A 17,102-nucleotide genomic window follows, 5' to 3' on the forward strand; every position below is an offset into this window, starting at 1 on the left:
CCTTATTTCAATGAGAGGATTCAGAAGCCTCTCCTAATACTCAGGTGGATGTATTGCCATTGTTATAAGGAGGTTCTGGTCATTTTTTGGCAGAACTGGAATAGACACAATAAAAAAAACTAAAAAGTTTTACAGATATTGTAGGAGTTTCCTGAGAGTGTGAAATTAATCTGAGAACCCCTTGAAAATTTCTTATAAAAACATCACAATAATATGCAATCCGTTGCTCTGAGGGTTAAAACCAAAATCTTCTAACTCAGATCACAGTTGTTCTATAATCAGGGCATTTGCAGACCTTCTGTCTCCTGCAGGATCTGAGTGCCTCAGAGTCATTTGCTTCTAGCTGGCATGAAAGAGGTCTGCTGCCTATTTGTTTGAATGTTGATAAGGACTCTGAGCTGTTATGTGCCCTCAGAGCATCAGATGTAAACAAACAGCAAATAAGTTTGTAGTATTGATTCCATCACCATCTCTAACCATGCAAGTAGAAAGCAAGAGCATATGTGAGGAGCTGAGGGGATGGAGAATTTAAGCTTGCTCAGCCAACTTCATGCAATTAAGATAAGTGAAAGCTTCTTTGACCAAAAATGACTGGAGGGATGACTTGTGTGCTTGCATACTCCTTGTAAAAGGAGAAAGGACTCTAAAATTGCTTGACAAATAATGTAAGTTGTAGATCAGACTGAGTCAGATAAAAGCTGTTTACTTGCCCTTATATCCACTGTTTCGTCATCAACTCCTGAAATGCCAAGAGAAGAAGCAGTTGGGAGAGTAAAGCTGGCAGAGCTGGAACTGGAGATATTAATGGATGTACCATCCATATTTTCTGTTTGTAATCTATCCAGGCCAGTTGGACACAAATGAAACAGAAAAAAAGAGAAAAACAAACAAAACAAAACAAAACAAAACAAACAAAACACAGGAAACAAACAAACAACCATATGAACAGTCAATAGTATGAACTTCAAACATAGAGAAAAAGTTCTGTCACTTTTGAGTATCACCTACCTGGAAAATTATTTCTGACTCTGCCAGTAACTACCTTAGTACATTGCCTGTGATGTAGTACTTCATATAACACTACCATGCAGTCATCAGGAAAAGGGATGGAATTGGCAGATCTGCATGTGAAGTTGTACCCAATTAGGTGTACTTAAGCAAAAGGTGCACCTGGTCTTTGTGTGAACATGTTCTTGATTTCTACATACAGTTAAATGTGGATGAAAACCAGGCTCTCAGGGAACAATATGAGGATGACTGTTGGGGATGGAGAATGCTCATCAGGCTCCTTATGATTATATTTGCTCTTGTCAACCTAGTTACAGTTTTGTATGTCATGTCATTATTGGCAGCTTGGCAACTTGAAAAATAAAAAGAACTTACCTTTTAAAGGCAAGCAGAAGGCAAGTAAATTCTCCTTTGGTCAAAGAAGGTGCAGCATGAGAATTTTTAAGATGATATTACTGAAGCTAATTGGGGTCCAAGCTGTTCTTACAATTAATTAGCAACTTCATCATGCTGTTGACGTTGTCATTATCCTGCAATATTAATCTGAGTGGTTGGGTGGTTTCAAGGATAATGCAATGAATATTTGAGGAAAGTTTGGGCGCCTATCAGGAGCTTGGGGGGGTGGTTGGGGAAGACAGACAGACAGACAGACATTTGTTACTGTTACCTGTTTATATACATTGTGGCAGAATGAGTGGTAAGAACCATGGGTTCATCATCTGGTTCCTTCCCAAAGAGAAGTGCACTCTGCAGATTTTCAACTGTATTCAGGAGCTGGTGGGACACCGAACTCTGGACGAGGATTAGAGGAGGGAACGTCTAACAGAGCTGCTCAGAATCAGTAAATTGCTCATTATTTGCCCTTAATTCCTTTTATTATGAAATACTGTTTTCACTGTGTCTTATAAAGCTTGCAAACTCAGTGATGTTCTTGTTAATCTTGGAGAAAGTTATTCTTATCAGCAACTCAAGCTCTGTAATACTCATGAAAACATAACATACTGCACATAAATGTCTTACAGTAAATGGAATTCTAATATTTACAGCTTCTATGCACTGAAATTTGAAAGATTACAAACATGACATCAATTTCATGCAAGACATTTATGTATTTGTGTATGTTAACTTTCACTGCACATTTTAGTGTTTGAAAAGCAAGATCTAATTACCTATTGCTTGTGTAACTGTTGTGTTGTCCTGGGGGAGTCTGAACAGTTCATAACCTTTTCTCTCAGGTTAGACTTATATCATGCCCTACTCCTTTGCTGGGCTGACAGCTGAAGTGTATTCAGTCCAGGAATTACACAAAGGGAACTGTGACAATTCACATATAAATAGGAAGGCCTAGGACAAAATAAACACATTGCTTAATTCTGAATAGAAAATCAGAGTGGGCTTTCTGAAAAAATGTAAGCAGAAACCTGAGCAGATTTCGGCTCTGAAGTAATGAAACAAGTCATGAATACTGAATACCTGAGTCCTCCTTAAACTGAGGGGCAAAAGGAGGGGATAGAATCAAATCTGGAAAAAAGGTTTATTGCAATCCATCTACTTGTCATCCCCTAGAGGCCTTAACATTGATCCTGTCTTCTCAGTGCACTGTCCTGTGCTCCACCTGATGCCAATTTAAAAATGTGAGGCAGTAAAACTCTTTAAAATCTTCTAAAGCAAGTAGATGTTAAACCACAGTCCTCTACAAACTGGACTGAATCAAAATTACCTGTTCTGCCTCAGGCACTGTAGTGTTCATGGCTCTGTTTTGGATGGAGGCTTGAAGGACATTGCTCACTGCATTAAATAGGTAGCTGGCTGCATCCGTTAGTTTCTGATCATCTCTGCTGTCCTCTGTGTTTACAGTGAGCAAGGAAGCGCTGACATCTTTCAGTGTATTGCTAGCTTCCACCTGCATGGGAAATAAGGGGAAAAGTCTCTGTTTTGTTACTACCAATGACACAAGCAACACATTGTGCCATTGAGTCTTTTACTGAGTATTGCAACATAAGTAATCCCAAGGGACTATTTGCAGCTAAAGCTGTTTTACTGTAATTACTTGTGCTGTGCTCAACCTCAAACACTAATACAGATGGTATACTACTAGATGATGTACTAATGTGTAAGACCTGAAAAGTGCAGCCTGCTTCCACAGATTCAACCCATAAATAATATCTGAAGGAGACTTATCTTTCAAACATTGGGCCAGGGTACAGTTTAGATGTACAGTAATGTAGTAAATCAGGTTATACTTCAGAGTGGTGAGTCCAAAATGATAACCATAGTCAAATGCATGTGCATTTCAATCTTAATTTCCATATAGCCTGTTGGATTACCAGCAACTAATACCTTTGGCCTTGTGCTGTGCTAAATGCCAAAGGAGAATGAGTCTTACAGTTTGTATTTTGTGCCCAAACACAACTAATGATTGCTTTGTGATTGTGAAAGCTCTGGCCAGCATAATAGCCTAGGGTGAGAGAGCCAAGCAAATTCATTGCAAGCTTGTACATGTCCATTCCCACAGTTTGCAAATGCATAGCAGCCTCACTGTACAGTGCGTGTTGAATCTGAGCTATATTCTTGTCTTGCTGATGTTAACCACATACTGCTGAAATGCTTGCAAGCCATTGTCTGGCTACAGCTGTACGACTTACCAGGAATCAGGACAACTCTTCTCATTGCCAGTTTATTTGTGACATTTCACCAGTGACAGTTTGTTCTGCCCTCCCACGTGCTTACTCTTTACTCCTTACACACAAATGGAATTACCTGCTAATGTCATATTGCATTCAACTTTCAAGAAACACTTTCACAAGGCCAATCTGAACCTTTGTGCTTGGTTCCTCTGGGTGTGCTGCCATGTTATTGCATCACTGCTTGCTCACTGAAAGTTAAGGTTTCCATCTTAAAGATGTATCAGAGAATGTAACTGGCTGGCCAGTGATAGCCTGGATTGCAGTGGCTGCTGAGTCAATGTTTGTGGTTCCAGATTTGCTTACTCAAAACAGCAAAATGTATTCCCTTCTGGTCAAGACATACATGCTGGTACAGTTAAAAAAAGAAATGAGCAAAGAACAGATAACTGTAAGGCACTGACATTCTTCCAAGGTTAGAAGGGTTCAAAAGAGTCTGTACTGCTAGTGTAAGGAGGCAGAGGATGAATTGCTCCTTACCTGTGCTGAGACAGACAGCTCTTCAGTCCTGTAAGTGATATCTTTCAGTACTTCTGACATCTTAAGAGCAGTTTGTACTGATGTTACATTGACAGCAGAGAGAGTTGTCAGCATTAGCCCTCGGAGCTTGGGATGGAAAGGGGTAATTAGGTGAAAGAATAAGATGCTAATTAAGACTGTGCAAATAGTGCTGTATATTGACAGCTAGGCTTGCTGTGAAATATGTGGTAGAATAAAACTCCTCAAGGATCATGTGAACTGATGTTAGGTCTGCTGACAAGGTGCCACTTGCCTTAGTAGCTGTGTAACCATATGAGCTTTGTGTTTGCTTCCAACAGAGATAATTTTTACACTTAACATACATCAGAAGCGAGCAGAGTTACTTCTCAGATTTTCTGCTAATGCGTGTGAATTACCATGTAAATGCCGCTTCCTGAGAAAGCAGAGCCATGTTCAAATAACAAATCACAACTGAAGGATATGTTGCATTTCTCCGGGTCTTTTCACCTGAGCATGCAGAGCACAGTAATAAATATAAGCTTATAACTGAAACATAAGCTTGTAGCTGAAAGGAATAAATTAAAATTACTTGCTATCTAGTACTCTGGGGGAAAATTTTAGAGGATATTTGTCCTGCAGGAAAGGCAATTTTATTAACACTTAATTTTTTTTTTCAAAATCAAATTAACTGTAAGCTTAAAAAGACCATCCAAATTAGTTTAAGTGATTGCAGTAAGAATTGAGAACGTGTTCCTTTACTGATGGATGATAAAACAAATTTTTTGCTTGGGCAAGTAATGAATAATAGCTGAAACCCGTGCCAAACACTGAGATGGATACCAGAAACCTGAAACCTCCATTGATTTGAGGAGGTGACATATGAGCTTTTTGTTACTTAAGAGCTGCCAAAGAATACGAAGAGTCCATTATATCGCACTGTACAGAAAGAAAACAAGTGTCTGGCTCACCTCTTTCCGTGTGTCTGTCTGTAAAGATATGTTAGAGTTTTCCTCTTGGGTCTCATGATTAAGGACTGAAGTCACTGACTTAAACAGCTGGAAAAGACTCATGCTGTTGTTCCCATCTCTTAGGATGGTGTTTGCCTTCTCAGATACAATGGTCTGTAGGGTCAGGTTCCCATCAATTGTATCTGCTTGTATAACCTGATGAGGAAATCAGATATGCTCTTAACATTGCTAACAATTATAGCTGTCTTTGAACAGTTTCTGCAATCATGTTATTGGCAGCCTAGCTAGAGTGGGACAGAAAACTACATTACCAGTTTGTTTCTGTGTTTTATTTTGAGTTAAATTCTCCAGACAGCTCTGCTGTCCTCTTGGATCTTTTGACTAAGTGCTGAATCATGGACTTGTACAGCTGGAACAGATTCATGCTGTTGTTACAACCCTGTAGAATGTTGTTTGCTTTCCAAAATACAATGAGACAACTTTAGAAATGTCCAAATGTAGGAAAACACCCCAGTTCCATCTCCATCTGTGACAAATTTCTGTCATTTTAAGATGTCTGATCTCACCCACGTGGCTGACAAATTTGTGCAGAAGAGACAGAGCCTAATTCAACCCAGAGTTTTCTAAGCCCCAGTCCATGGATTGCCAAGAAAAATTTGCTGTGAAAAGCAACTTCACTGAGTGTGAAGCACAGGGAAATGCATGGACTTCTAGCAGCCTGATAGGAATCTGCTGGGCAGGCAGAAGCAGGAGTTTTCTGGGGCCTGCTGGAGAATAACTCCAGACTCTCTAAATACAGCTTTTGCTACCCAATGTCCAAATAGATCATCTCTTAAAATTCTGTCCTAGGAAAAGAACAGTGGAAGTGTCTCTTGACTACTTTGAGTCCACTGAGCATAGTCTCTATTAGACAGGGAAATTGCAATTATTGTATGGTCACAGACATAGAGTAAGTACAAAACAGGAAGAAGTTCCAAAAGAGATTTATGGGTTAGCATCAACTTGGAACACCTTGAAAAAAAGTATTTCTTCTGTGTACCTTCACCGAAGCATTGGTATGAACTGTATCACCAAAACTGTTGCTAACAGTAATTGTCACGTGCAAAATGAAATTATCTTCCTCTTCTCCAAGTGGAAGATAAACTGGGAAGAGTTCAGGGTCTGGGCCACAGTGCAGGAGAGAATCTGGAATAGGAAAGATGTTGTTACCTAGCAGACATCAAACAGACACCTTCTGCTATTTAAGAACTGGGCTTTCTGGGTTTGCATTGTGCAGACCTGACTGGCTTATATGTAGACGAAGAGCAGAAGCAGGCTGTGCCTTTGCTCTTACTAGCAGCAGTAACGGTGCTTGCCAGAAATGTAAAGAAGCACTTAGTCAAACAGTTCACCTCAGGACTTACTTGAGTTCAGATAGAAGCAGTAGTTGAGCTGTGTGCTATGACTCGATTGGCACGAATCCACTGAGCATGGAGTGCTGCAGGAGACTGTGAAAGTGGTGAGCACAGATCCCTGCTTGGGAGACACGGCACAGCTGGGGACCTGGGGCGGAGGCACAGTGCTGACAAGGTAGGTTTGTTCCCCATAACCACGCTGAGTCAGTGCTGGGAGTGGAGGGAGCAGAACATCAGCAGTAATCATGCTGTGGCAGCACTGATCTGCAGACATCTTACCTACTGTGGCAATGATGTGGTTTGTTCAGGCACCACAAACCTAATGGTGGGCCTAATCAGAAGTGAAATCTGAATCAGCCATAACAAGAGAAAAACTATTACAAGCATGATAGTTTTTTCATCGTAAACCAAAATTGCATTTGTTTGATCAAGTATTCAACATAATGATATTTTCAGATGAGCCTTAACAAAATTATTAACAGCTTGGAGCAAGAGAACTGAATTTGTCCTGCTGTGCAACAGCCCAGAACAAACTTAATTATTTTAAGGAACCCATATGTAAAGTAACAGCTCTAAACCTGTAGAATTGCTTGTCAGCAAGGTTGTATGTACGTAACATCTCTATGATGTCATGGTGGCAGAGACTATCTCAAAGCAGTCTAACAAACCGTGCTTGCCCCTACCTGTTACTTTAATCTGAAAAGCTTCTCCATGCATCTGCAAGAAGGAGCTGTTCATTATCAACGTGGATGTGTTGCTTTGAAGCAAATTCAAAGAGTTCTGACGGAAACCAGTCAGGCTGCAGGCTGGAGGGAGGGGTGCAGACTAGAAAACCAGACAGAAAAGAAAACATGACAGCAGAGGCTCTTTGCTGTGATTCTGTTGCAGCTGGGCTGCAGAAGTGGGGTGGCAATTTGATGCTCTCTATTACAACCACTCCCAAACACAACACCCCCATGCCTTGGTCTTCCCTGCTATTTCCAAAGCTCCCCTGTGACAAAACACCACACTGAGACTGTGTGCCTTTTCCTCATAGTAGGTGCTTATTGGTAGTATTTCTGACAAATGCATTGCTCTTACCTTGTTTTGGAATGTGTTATCTAAGTACCAGTTATAGTACATGTCCTGGGAGTCCTTCTGTCCAGAGACACTCAAAACAACTTCCTCACTAGCATTCACTGGCTTGCAGTTGGCCTCACACCTGTAGGGAAGTAAGACAGTAGCTACCAGTAGTAACTGGATGAGAAGCCACAGTCCTCAATGTCAGTTGTTTTAACCTTGTTTAATGAACATCTGCAGAATCCCCATGATATACATACAAGTGAGCTGTGACTCACAAATAGTGAAATATTTCATTTTCCAGGAAGAGTTTTAGAAACCTTCATCTTTATTTTCAACACTGACTGAAGTGCAGAATCCACACGCTCTTTATGTTCAAATACTCATTCAAGCTCTCAAGTAAATCCTACCTCTATTTAACATCCTGAATGGATTATATTAACAAATCATTGAAATGCCACTGATCTTCAATGAGGCCCCAGATTCCCAAAGACCAGATTTTTGAAAGTGTTATTGTGTCTCTGGGTGTTCAGTAGGAATTTCAGACCTATTTTTTACTTTTATTCCCATTATTTCATTTAAGTTTGCATATGGAAATCTCCAAAGCTGATAAAAGGTAGCGGGGGTTAAAATGCCTAAGTGGTTTTGGGAAGAATATTATTCAGTTTATAAAGGGATTATGTTCAGAAATGCAGACTGCAAAAACACAGCTAGGCCCATTGTCTTTAATTCCTTTGATGGTAATAAATAAATTTACATCAATCAATAAATTATCATAATTGTAATTAATAATGATACATGTGGTCCTGCGCTAGGTTTGTGTAGTGATATTAAGTAATGAACGCTAGTGCTTTGAGAACAAACCTGATTTCTAGCTGTAGATCTTGTTTTGCAGTCACATAGAGACATTGTTCGTCCTGCCTCTCTTCATTCCCATGGCTTCGCACTGTGACCCTCACAGTCACTGCTGACTTTGGAGGAGGAAGGCAGGAAGGTGGGATTTGCACCTCTTGTTGGCTGGTAAGGATTATCTGGTGCTGCACACATTCATCCCATTCAGGCCAGCAAGCTCCTGCATGAACATTTCTTTTATAGCTTGAATAGTTATAACATCCTATGTCACTTATAAAGGTCTTGCCTGGTACAGGTTTCAAAGAGCTTTATAGAGCCACAGTTTTCCTTAACCCAGTTTATAGAGGGGGTAACCAGAGTTCAGACTGATTTCTTTGAAATAATATATGAGATCAAGGAACACACAGGTGTTCTAAATCCAGTTTTCAGCTATAAATATTTCTGCATCATGTTTGATGCTAACTATTGCTGTTCTATTGGGACACATACCTTCCGAATACCTAACTGTGTAAGTCACTTGGAATTAGCTCTTGGCTATGAGAGTAAAGGCTTAGGATGGGTAGATCTTGACAAATTGACAGCTCAGATCTATCTTTGGGAAAAAAACAGAACTGTGTACCATGCAGTATTATATACCATGTTTAGTTGGGTGTTAAAACCAGAATAAGGCAGAGGGGCATTCTTCATACACAGTGAGTGGCAAACTTTTAAAGCCAGGCAGAGACTAAACCGTCAGTCAGAGTATCACAACTTGTTCTAGCCTGACAGTGAGTTTGTCACTAATGAAGTACAAATAGGTGGAAAAACTCCAGGAAATTCACATACCACAGGACCAGAGAAAACTGGAATTATCATTGTTATCTGGCCAGCCAAGAGTAATAGTTGTGAAAGGATCTACGTGGCGACTCGGTTTAATATGTATTTTGTTTTTTCTTTGGTGACCCTAAAAAATAAGTAAATATACCAGTTAGGACAGTGGCATGTATAAATACACATGTTATTTCATAAATAAATGAAAAAGGTCTGAACATTTAGACACCAGATCACTGCAACAGATGGCACAGAGGAGCAACGTGTGGCTAAATATTCCCAAACTCTTATGTAATGCATTTCAATTTGAAAGAAAGATCTTTAAATAATACTTACTTTGGTCATTTGGGTATTCGTTTTAGAGGTGTCTTTTTCCTTAGCAGGATCTATTCAATACAAAAAATAATAACTATGGTAAGTAATTTAGTTTCAGTAGGTGAAACTCTAACTAGAAAGTCACATACTGTAAGTAAGATCATTGTTATTCTTCAGTCATAATGGTGTAATCAAATATACGTGAGGTTATGAAATTTAAGTGATATACAGAGAAATATGAGGGAAAGCACCGGAAAGGTTTCAGTGGGATTGATTCTAAAGTCCCTTTATTCGTGGTATATTCTGCTTTTGTAAATGCAAGCACTTGCCATCTAGAAGCGTTTACTGACAGCAATGTATGTGATTTGCTGTGATGCAGATATTTCCTAACTTCAGAACTATATCCCAGGACATATACTTCACTAATTAAACTTGAGGACAAACAGCAAATGTGCAATGTATAATACATAGAGAGTGATGCTAATTAATGAGCACTTCAAAGCCTGGGAATCTGCTGTCATCAGGAAGAAGCCTCCTCAAAAATTTCAGCACTGTTGCTGGAAAGGAAGAAATTACTAGATGCAAACCATAAACACTCCATGAAGTGCTCTGATTGCAAAAAGATGTGGTCAAAACCAGCACTGTCAGATTAATGCAATTACCTTCTTTATGAGAACTGTTTGCCAGCACATTAATGAACCCAATATCCAGACTCACATTTGAGAAAGCATTCATGGCCATCACTTTCACTAGGAAAGTACCTAGAAAAGACAAATGTCCAAACTAGTATGTCAATGGACCAGACCATCACGTTCATGATATAAAATTCATAAAGAAAATTCTATTATTTTCTCTTGGTTAATTTTGTTTGTTTGCTGAGTTTTCCACTTAGGAGAACAGCTGTCTTGTTTGAGATTTTCTACCTGAGGGGATGGGATGTTCAAATGGTTTTAGGGAGGCCCAAGAAAGCTTCTAATGTTGAAAATCACAAAACATAAAACGAAATCATAATTAGCTTCTGGTGTGCCAGCTTTTGCATGCGATTTGAATAATTCATTAAAGGAGACAATTTTTTTGTCTTCTGCCACTGAATTATCTCTTAAAGACAATCTCGATAGTCCCATACTTTAAAGGCTTTGATTGCTTAATAGTGGAAAGAAAAAATGCTAAAAAGCTGATTCCTAAGTCCAACACAAACAATGTGCTAGAGACTGATGTGCAGATGAAGATGGAGCTCCCCTTTTCCTTGTCATCTGTGCTGAGAACTCCTCAGGACTTCTATCACAATAGTGTGAAATGGGGTTCATTAAGTTAAATTTAAGCAGTTAAAGTTACCAAATTCAGCTATAAGTTGCTGTACTCCAAGGTGATGTGGCTGTATAAATGAACTCCCGCAGACAGTTGTGAGCATCTTAGAAACACAGAAGTCAGCATGCTGTACCTTCAGAGTGCATGGGAATGATGTATGTTTGAGGTTCCCCTTGAGGACAGTCTTCCTGGTGAGAGTGAGTTTCGTTCAGTCCAACCACTTCAAACCTCATCTTAGCTGGGGCACCGTGAGACATGGAGACATTTATCTCCAAATTCTCCCCCAGCTGCAGAGTGTGAGAAGCTAATACAGCCCAAAGACCAGACACTGGCTCAATTAAGTGAACAGCAATGCTCTCCGAGATCTCTGATGCAGTTGTGTTGCTGGACACTCGGATTTCCAGCTGATGCATCCCAGGGCCTAGCAGCTCTTGAGCGGCACTGTCAAGTGTCAGGTTGTGAGGGGCAATTCCTTCCTTTGCACTGGACTCAATGAGCGTCATGTTATTTGCTAATACAATGTAGGTCACTCCACTACCTGTAAAAGATAGTTCAGAAATTCAAAAAAAGAACAGCTTGCATCATAGGCAATCCCATTCTAGCTATTTCATACAGCATTTAAGTATTTCTAGAGTCATAAAAAATACTGCAGCAATGCAGTTATTTTGAATAAAGTCACTTCCAAGTGTTTTCGTGCCCATCTAGGCTCCCCATGGAAGTCTGTCACGTTTTCTTCTGTGAGCGTTAAGGCAGTCAAGAGAACTCAAATGTATGCTATTGAATTTAACTTTTTAAACGTGCAGATTCCAGGAGCCTGGAGCGAGAACAAAATATACAGTAGCAAATATGACCTGCTTAGTGTGAAATCCTCTTACCCTCAGCTAGAGAGGCATTTCTGTGGATTCCTAACTTCAAATGCAGAACCATTACTACTGGCTCCATGTAGATTCATGTGACTAAAGCTGCAGTCATGCTTTGTCAGATTTGTGGAGAGGGAAAAAGGATTTATGTTTATGTTCAAAGTGGTGTAATCCCTCTGGGAAAGAACCCCTCCAATGGACCTGGGAGTGTTCAGTTGCAGAAAGGCAACAATTAGAGGGAAAAAAGAAGAGTTGTTTTCTGTAATGAAAATCCTACTAATGTTCCATGGGTAGGATAGTATTTGCTATTTAAACCACACAGACTAATTACCCTTACCTCCATTGAGTTCAGCTTGAATCCATAATAACTCTCCATACAGCGTTCGGCACTGAGAGCTGTTCCCAGATTCATGGTGGCTGTAGCACCCAGTGATGCTTAGTTCATCCATCTTGTCCTGAACCATCACCTGCTTCTGCGCTGTCACATGCCATTCGCTGGTGCTGCATTCCACAAAAACAGCAAACTCCCCAGGAGATGTGTATCTGTGTGTGACATTGCTGAGCAGTCTAGAACAGAAAGAGAATGGCCACCTGTGGAAAACTGTCCTGGCAAGTCTCTGGCCTTATGTGACAGAAGTGGTCACAGCTGTCAAATTTCTGACCTGACTCAGCTCTCCTGCAGTCAGGAGGCGAACAAGGCTCTTCACACTAAAACAATGCCCTTAATTTTTCTTTTCTATACAGGGAATTTGTCTCATGATGTATGAAGGATATATCTTACGTTAGAGGATAGTAAGGATCCACAGTGTGGCCATCTCCAGTGCTAATGATGCAGGAAAGGTTGCCAGAGTATGGGGAGAGCAGCCAGTTCAAAGTGATTGTGATGTTTTCAAAGATAAAACATGTGTCTGTTACAACCAGCTGCAGGCCTGTAAAACACGACAGAATTCAATGCCATTTTGTCTACATTTCTTGCTTAAGTCAATTGATTTTCATGCATTGGTGAGAACAGGCCTTCTTCAAATCAGAGTTGACACTGCTGTCAATTTGAATGCATTAGTGGAGCTGATTCTTCTCCATATCAGTTGGTCAAGATTCATGTTGGAACAGGATTTTATTTGTGTATTTTATGTGTGTGGATTTCCTGGCTTTTTATCCTATCAAAAACCCTCTAGAGCTGTCAGTAAGAACAGAGAAATTACATTGTTAAGTCTTCAATATTTTGAGTGATCACCACTCTTCCAGGTTCTTCCTTGAGGATGGAGCAGGGACTTTTGAGAAAAATATTACACGCATAGTGCTACAGCCAAGTGAAGAACAGGCTGTTGATACTGACAGCCCTCTCGCACTTACCCTCCTTGCAGTAGTACTGAATGAACAAATAGCTTCCAGACGCTGGGCATGGATCTCCAAAGAAAGTGCCATCTGCTGCCACCTGGCAGGCCTGAAGACCATGACATTGCCCTGGAAGGAAATTTATGTGGATTAGTGTTTTTGTCTGTAGCTGCCATAACTCAGGTGAGAGACAATCACAGAAGCAACAAGGGTAGAGATTAGTATCTTGTTCCTGACTTCTAGACAAAATCCCACAGCAAACTCCCATGCCATAAGACACTACCTGCCACTTCATCTTTGATGCTAATCCAGCTGCAGTCTTCCTCTGTGTCATTTTGGGGAGGAGTCTCCAATACGCAGTAGTGACGGGTCTTCCGTCCATAGAATGACTCTCCAATTTGAATAACTTCTCCTGATCCACACTGTACGGTGGCATTGTAATTATCACAAGCAATGCTCTGGCCATTTTCTAATAGGGAAAAAATAATCTGATTTAACTTTTTGAATTTCTGAAAAAAAACTTGTCGAGTTCTCCTGCATATTCTTTTTTTTTTCCCTTTTGTTTCTCTTTTTCTCCTTCTCTCCTTAAATTAAGCAATACTGAAAATGGAAAAAAAAAGAAGAAAGCATCGAACGCTATTCCATTTTTAAAATCCAAAATAATAGATTCATGCTTTTTACCACCTTAAACAAAAAAATCGATAACATATTTAATAAAACAAAATATTTCCATTGAAAAAAATAAATAGACATTTGTGAAAAACATATAGCATTTGTTTGACCTGCAGTACTGACAGGTTTCTGATCACATCTTACTTCAGAAAGCCTTGTGGCAGTGTGTGATTTGCATGATATTCAGGTAATTGCATCAGAGAAGTGTTTGCATATGAGGTACAGGACCTGATCCCATTTCTGTTACAAAGACACCTTTATTCCTTTGTGATATTCAATGGACTCCATTCAGCAGGACTGCTCAAATGAGTAAGGTCATATTTCTAAGAGCAAACACCTCATTCTTGGGTTAGTCTGAGGCAGTTAATTACCTTTCAGATTTCTTGGGATCCTTTAGCAATCAGGATATGTAGTACCTGAAGAGGAGGATGAAAAGCTCTTACATGAGAGTGTTGCAAAAGAATGTTTTTGTTTCATCTGTCTCAGGTTTAAAGACTGTCCTCCAATTGCTGTTTTGATCATTCCCCTTAAGCACCTTGATTAACAGAGCCAGTATTTGCACACTGCAGTAATTGTATGCTACTGTTATTTAAAGCTAAATCTAAGCCTGGCTGTAGCTATAGCAACATGATCAGTTTACAGATTAGAGCTCTCTAAATAAGCTTGGAAAATAATTTGCTGTTAAATTATAATACAGGCTATTATCTCTTCCATATATTTGTACTTTACTTGGCATAGAGGGTTCTCATAGTATTTGCTGTCTTAGTAAATTTATATATGAAAATGCTTAGAAGCAGATGTGTGTTCCTTTGTACTGGTTCAATATGTATATTTTTACTGCAACCGACTCCTAATTCACAGAGCACCAATTGGTAGGATAAAATAATAAGAGCATTAAATTGAACTAAGAAAACCTTTGCTTGAGCTGAGAAGCACAAATCACTCTAGAATAAAGTCAAAGAAAGGATGAAGGCAGAATGCTGTCTCTGGTTAGATGCTTTTAGAAACATATCTCAGGTCAAGTGTGTGTAGTTATGAGGAATCAGAGAGATTCAGTTCAAATAATGATATCACTTGGAGCTACCAATTCATTTCATATGAAGTTTCATGCTTGATGTGAATCAAGCCTCACAGTACCTGGGTGTGAGGGACTTAAATATCACCGTGTCCATTTTAGAGAAGCCAACTGAGGCAGTGAGGCTGCACAAACTTCTAAACATTCAACACCCAGAGGAATTAATGACTGGAATGTTGTCCCTGTTTCTTTAGGCTTGTGGTTCAAATTCCTTGCATGCAAAGCTAGTAAAAGAGGAGTCTACATTATTATTGAAACATGTATGTGCATTAATGGACATGGGCTGTAGATACTGAAAACAAGGCTATAATTGCCTCAATCTGTTCTGAGTTTCCCGGGTAATGAAAAGATGGATGTAGGGCAGGGCATTGTTGCTCAATAATGCAAACTCTCATTGAATTTAATGGGCTTTAAGTCAGATCCTATGGTAACAGATGGTAGCTTCCTTGAAAACAGACAGTTGTCTACTGTGGTTGTAATGGAAAAAATAATTGTGATCTGTTTTTGCAAGGAAAATCAGCTGAAGGAATTGTACTGTCTGCCAATTTCCACTCCCCCAACCGTTTTTAATGTTAGTCATCTTCAGCCAAGTGTGATGTATAGATATAAACCTCAAAACACCCTAAAAATTCATGAAAATCAATAGCTATGTGAAAAAGAAAGAACTACATCAGTGTCTCTATTATGAGTAGAGATTATACCCCAATTTATGATGAGGGCCAGCAGGTACAGCTGTTGCTGTGAAGCTGCTGCAGAGCCATGGGGACAGAGGGAGAAGTGTTTGGAGAGACAGAAAGTTCTGAGGATATGGAAGTGAGCAGGGGGACTGGGGAGAGGGATGGAGAGGGGGTATGGAATAGAAGATCAGGACAGGAAACAAAACACTATTAATTTTACTGATTATGGAATGACTCATTATGTCAGACCATTGCAATAGCCCTGCTATGGCTTGTGGTAATCTGTACTTGCATATTGGATATGCAGAGTGTATTAATGAGTCTACAGCCAGACTTGCCATCAAGTGCTTGTGACCTTAGATCTAGTTACAGTTTAAAATGCTTGGTTTATGTGCAAAATGCAAGGAACACAAATTCCCCTCTTATCTATGTGTCAAACGGGATAATATTGCCACCATTCCTTTCCAGGACTGTTTGTTCCAAGCAGTTTAAGGGATGCAATGACCGTACTTTTTCTGTCTGAGCACAAGGAAGAACAGGCTCCTGTCTGTATCCTTGGCCCGGGAGAGCCCTTGAACTTCAGCTGATGGAAGGATCTGAGAAGAAACAAGAAAAACTTGCTCTCACATTTGCTTACTCCAGACTGCTAGAACAAGTATCACTGGAAGCCTGGCTGTATTTTTGCTTCCGTGACGAATGGAAATTATTTTGATGGTCTTGCTTTGGCCCATATTTATGATTAAGAATTTAAGGGCAATCATACAGGTAGATGTTGTGAGAGTTCATATTTGTAACCATTCTGCAACCCAGTGATTTTAGGATTCTTCTTTCCTTCAGTTCGGATCACCAACAAAGTAGGAAAAGAGCACCTATTGGGCTTGTATGATTTTTTGCTTGTTCATTTTTAATAAACTTCAGGTTATTGCTCAGCCACTTTGAAAGAAGCAAGACAATTTATGCACAATGGTGAATACGGTAAGCTCACTTCTTAGTTCCATCTTACCAAACTCACAAATGAAGTCAAATTCCTGGCTGCAGTTTTCAGTCACACCCCACTGATACTTGGCATTCTTCAGGATGTATCCACATGTGGATGAGAAAGGAGATGGCTGATCCTTGTACCAGTTACTGTAGCTTACATTTGAAGTGTCCAGCCAAATCATTGACCCTGTCAACAAAATATACATTTCCTGAGTGTTTATTTCCCACAGGAAAACAACTAAAGAGTCAGAGATTGCAGAACAAATCTGCATTCTTGCTCCTACTGAAGGAAAGGCAGTTTTGTCTGAATAGAGATCTTCAATTTAGTTTTACATGAAATCTGATGTAACCACTAAAAGACACTGCTACTTCCCCCGAGACTCTCAGCCTCAAGACTCCAGCATTTCCCTTGCATCAGATCTTGCAGCATTTCCCAGCATGATGCCTAGCTTGCTTGTCCACTGGAGAACCAACCCAGCACATATTTTTCACCGGGTCAGCAAGCTGATCTAATGTGTGTTTACACAAGAGCAAGATCAAATGCAAATTGTGACAACATACAACTGAGAAGTGAAGCGGCCAATTAAAATATCTTAATATAAATCTAAAGCTACAGCAACAAAA

General features: G+C 39.8%; 1 protein-coding gene across 1 annotated transcript in view; it reads right to left on the minus strand.

Annotated features, from left to right (window-relative positions):
- Positions 1–17,102, minus strand: part of PKD1L2 (polycystin 1 like 2) — a 32,998-nt gene that overhangs the window by 15,530 nt on the left and 366 nt on the right. Inside the window, exons 2-21 of the mRNA XM_040707162.1 lie at positions 16,501–16,665; positions 13,357–13,542; positions 13,092–13,202; positions 12,520–12,667; positions 12,076–12,305; positions 11,012–11,416; positions 10,233–10,331; positions 9,592–9,641; positions 9,271–9,388; positions 8,458–8,665; positions 7,615–7,735; positions 7,218–7,359; positions 6,544–6,744; positions 6,180–6,325; positions 5,141–5,335; positions 4,173–4,376; positions 2,729–2,911; positions 1,676–1,800; positions 1,085–1,121; positions 711–1,004 (exon numbers count right to left, since the gene is read on the minus strand). Coding sequence (XP_040563096.1) covers positions 711–1,004; positions 1,085–1,121; positions 1,676–1,800; positions 2,729–2,911; positions 4,173–4,376; positions 5,141–5,335; positions 6,180–6,325; positions 6,544–6,744; positions 7,218–7,359; positions 7,615–7,735; positions 8,458–8,665; positions 9,271–9,388; positions 9,592–9,641; positions 10,233–10,331; positions 11,012–11,416; positions 12,076–12,305; positions 12,520–12,667; positions 13,092–13,202; positions 13,357–13,542; positions 16,501–16,665 — 3,368 coding nt within the window. The remainder of the gene's footprint in view (positions 1–710; positions 1,005–1,084; positions 1,122–1,675; positions 1,801–2,728; positions 2,912–4,172; positions 4,377–5,140; positions 5,336–6,179; positions 6,326–6,543; positions 6,745–7,217; positions 7,360–7,614; positions 7,736–8,457; positions 8,666–9,270; positions 9,389–9,591; positions 9,642–10,232; positions 10,332–11,011; positions 11,417–12,075; positions 12,306–12,519; positions 12,668–13,091; positions 13,203–13,356; positions 13,543–16,500; positions 16,666–17,102) is intronic.

The sequence above is a fragment of the Gallus gallus genome, chromosome 11, assembly GCF_016699485.2.
Source record: "Gallus gallus isolate bGalGal1 chromosome 11, bGalGal1.mat.broiler.GRCg7b, whole genome shotgun sequence".
In the NCBI taxonomy this organism is placed as follows: domain Eukaryota; kingdom Metazoa; phylum Chordata; class Aves; order Galliformes; family Phasianidae; genus Gallus; species Gallus gallus.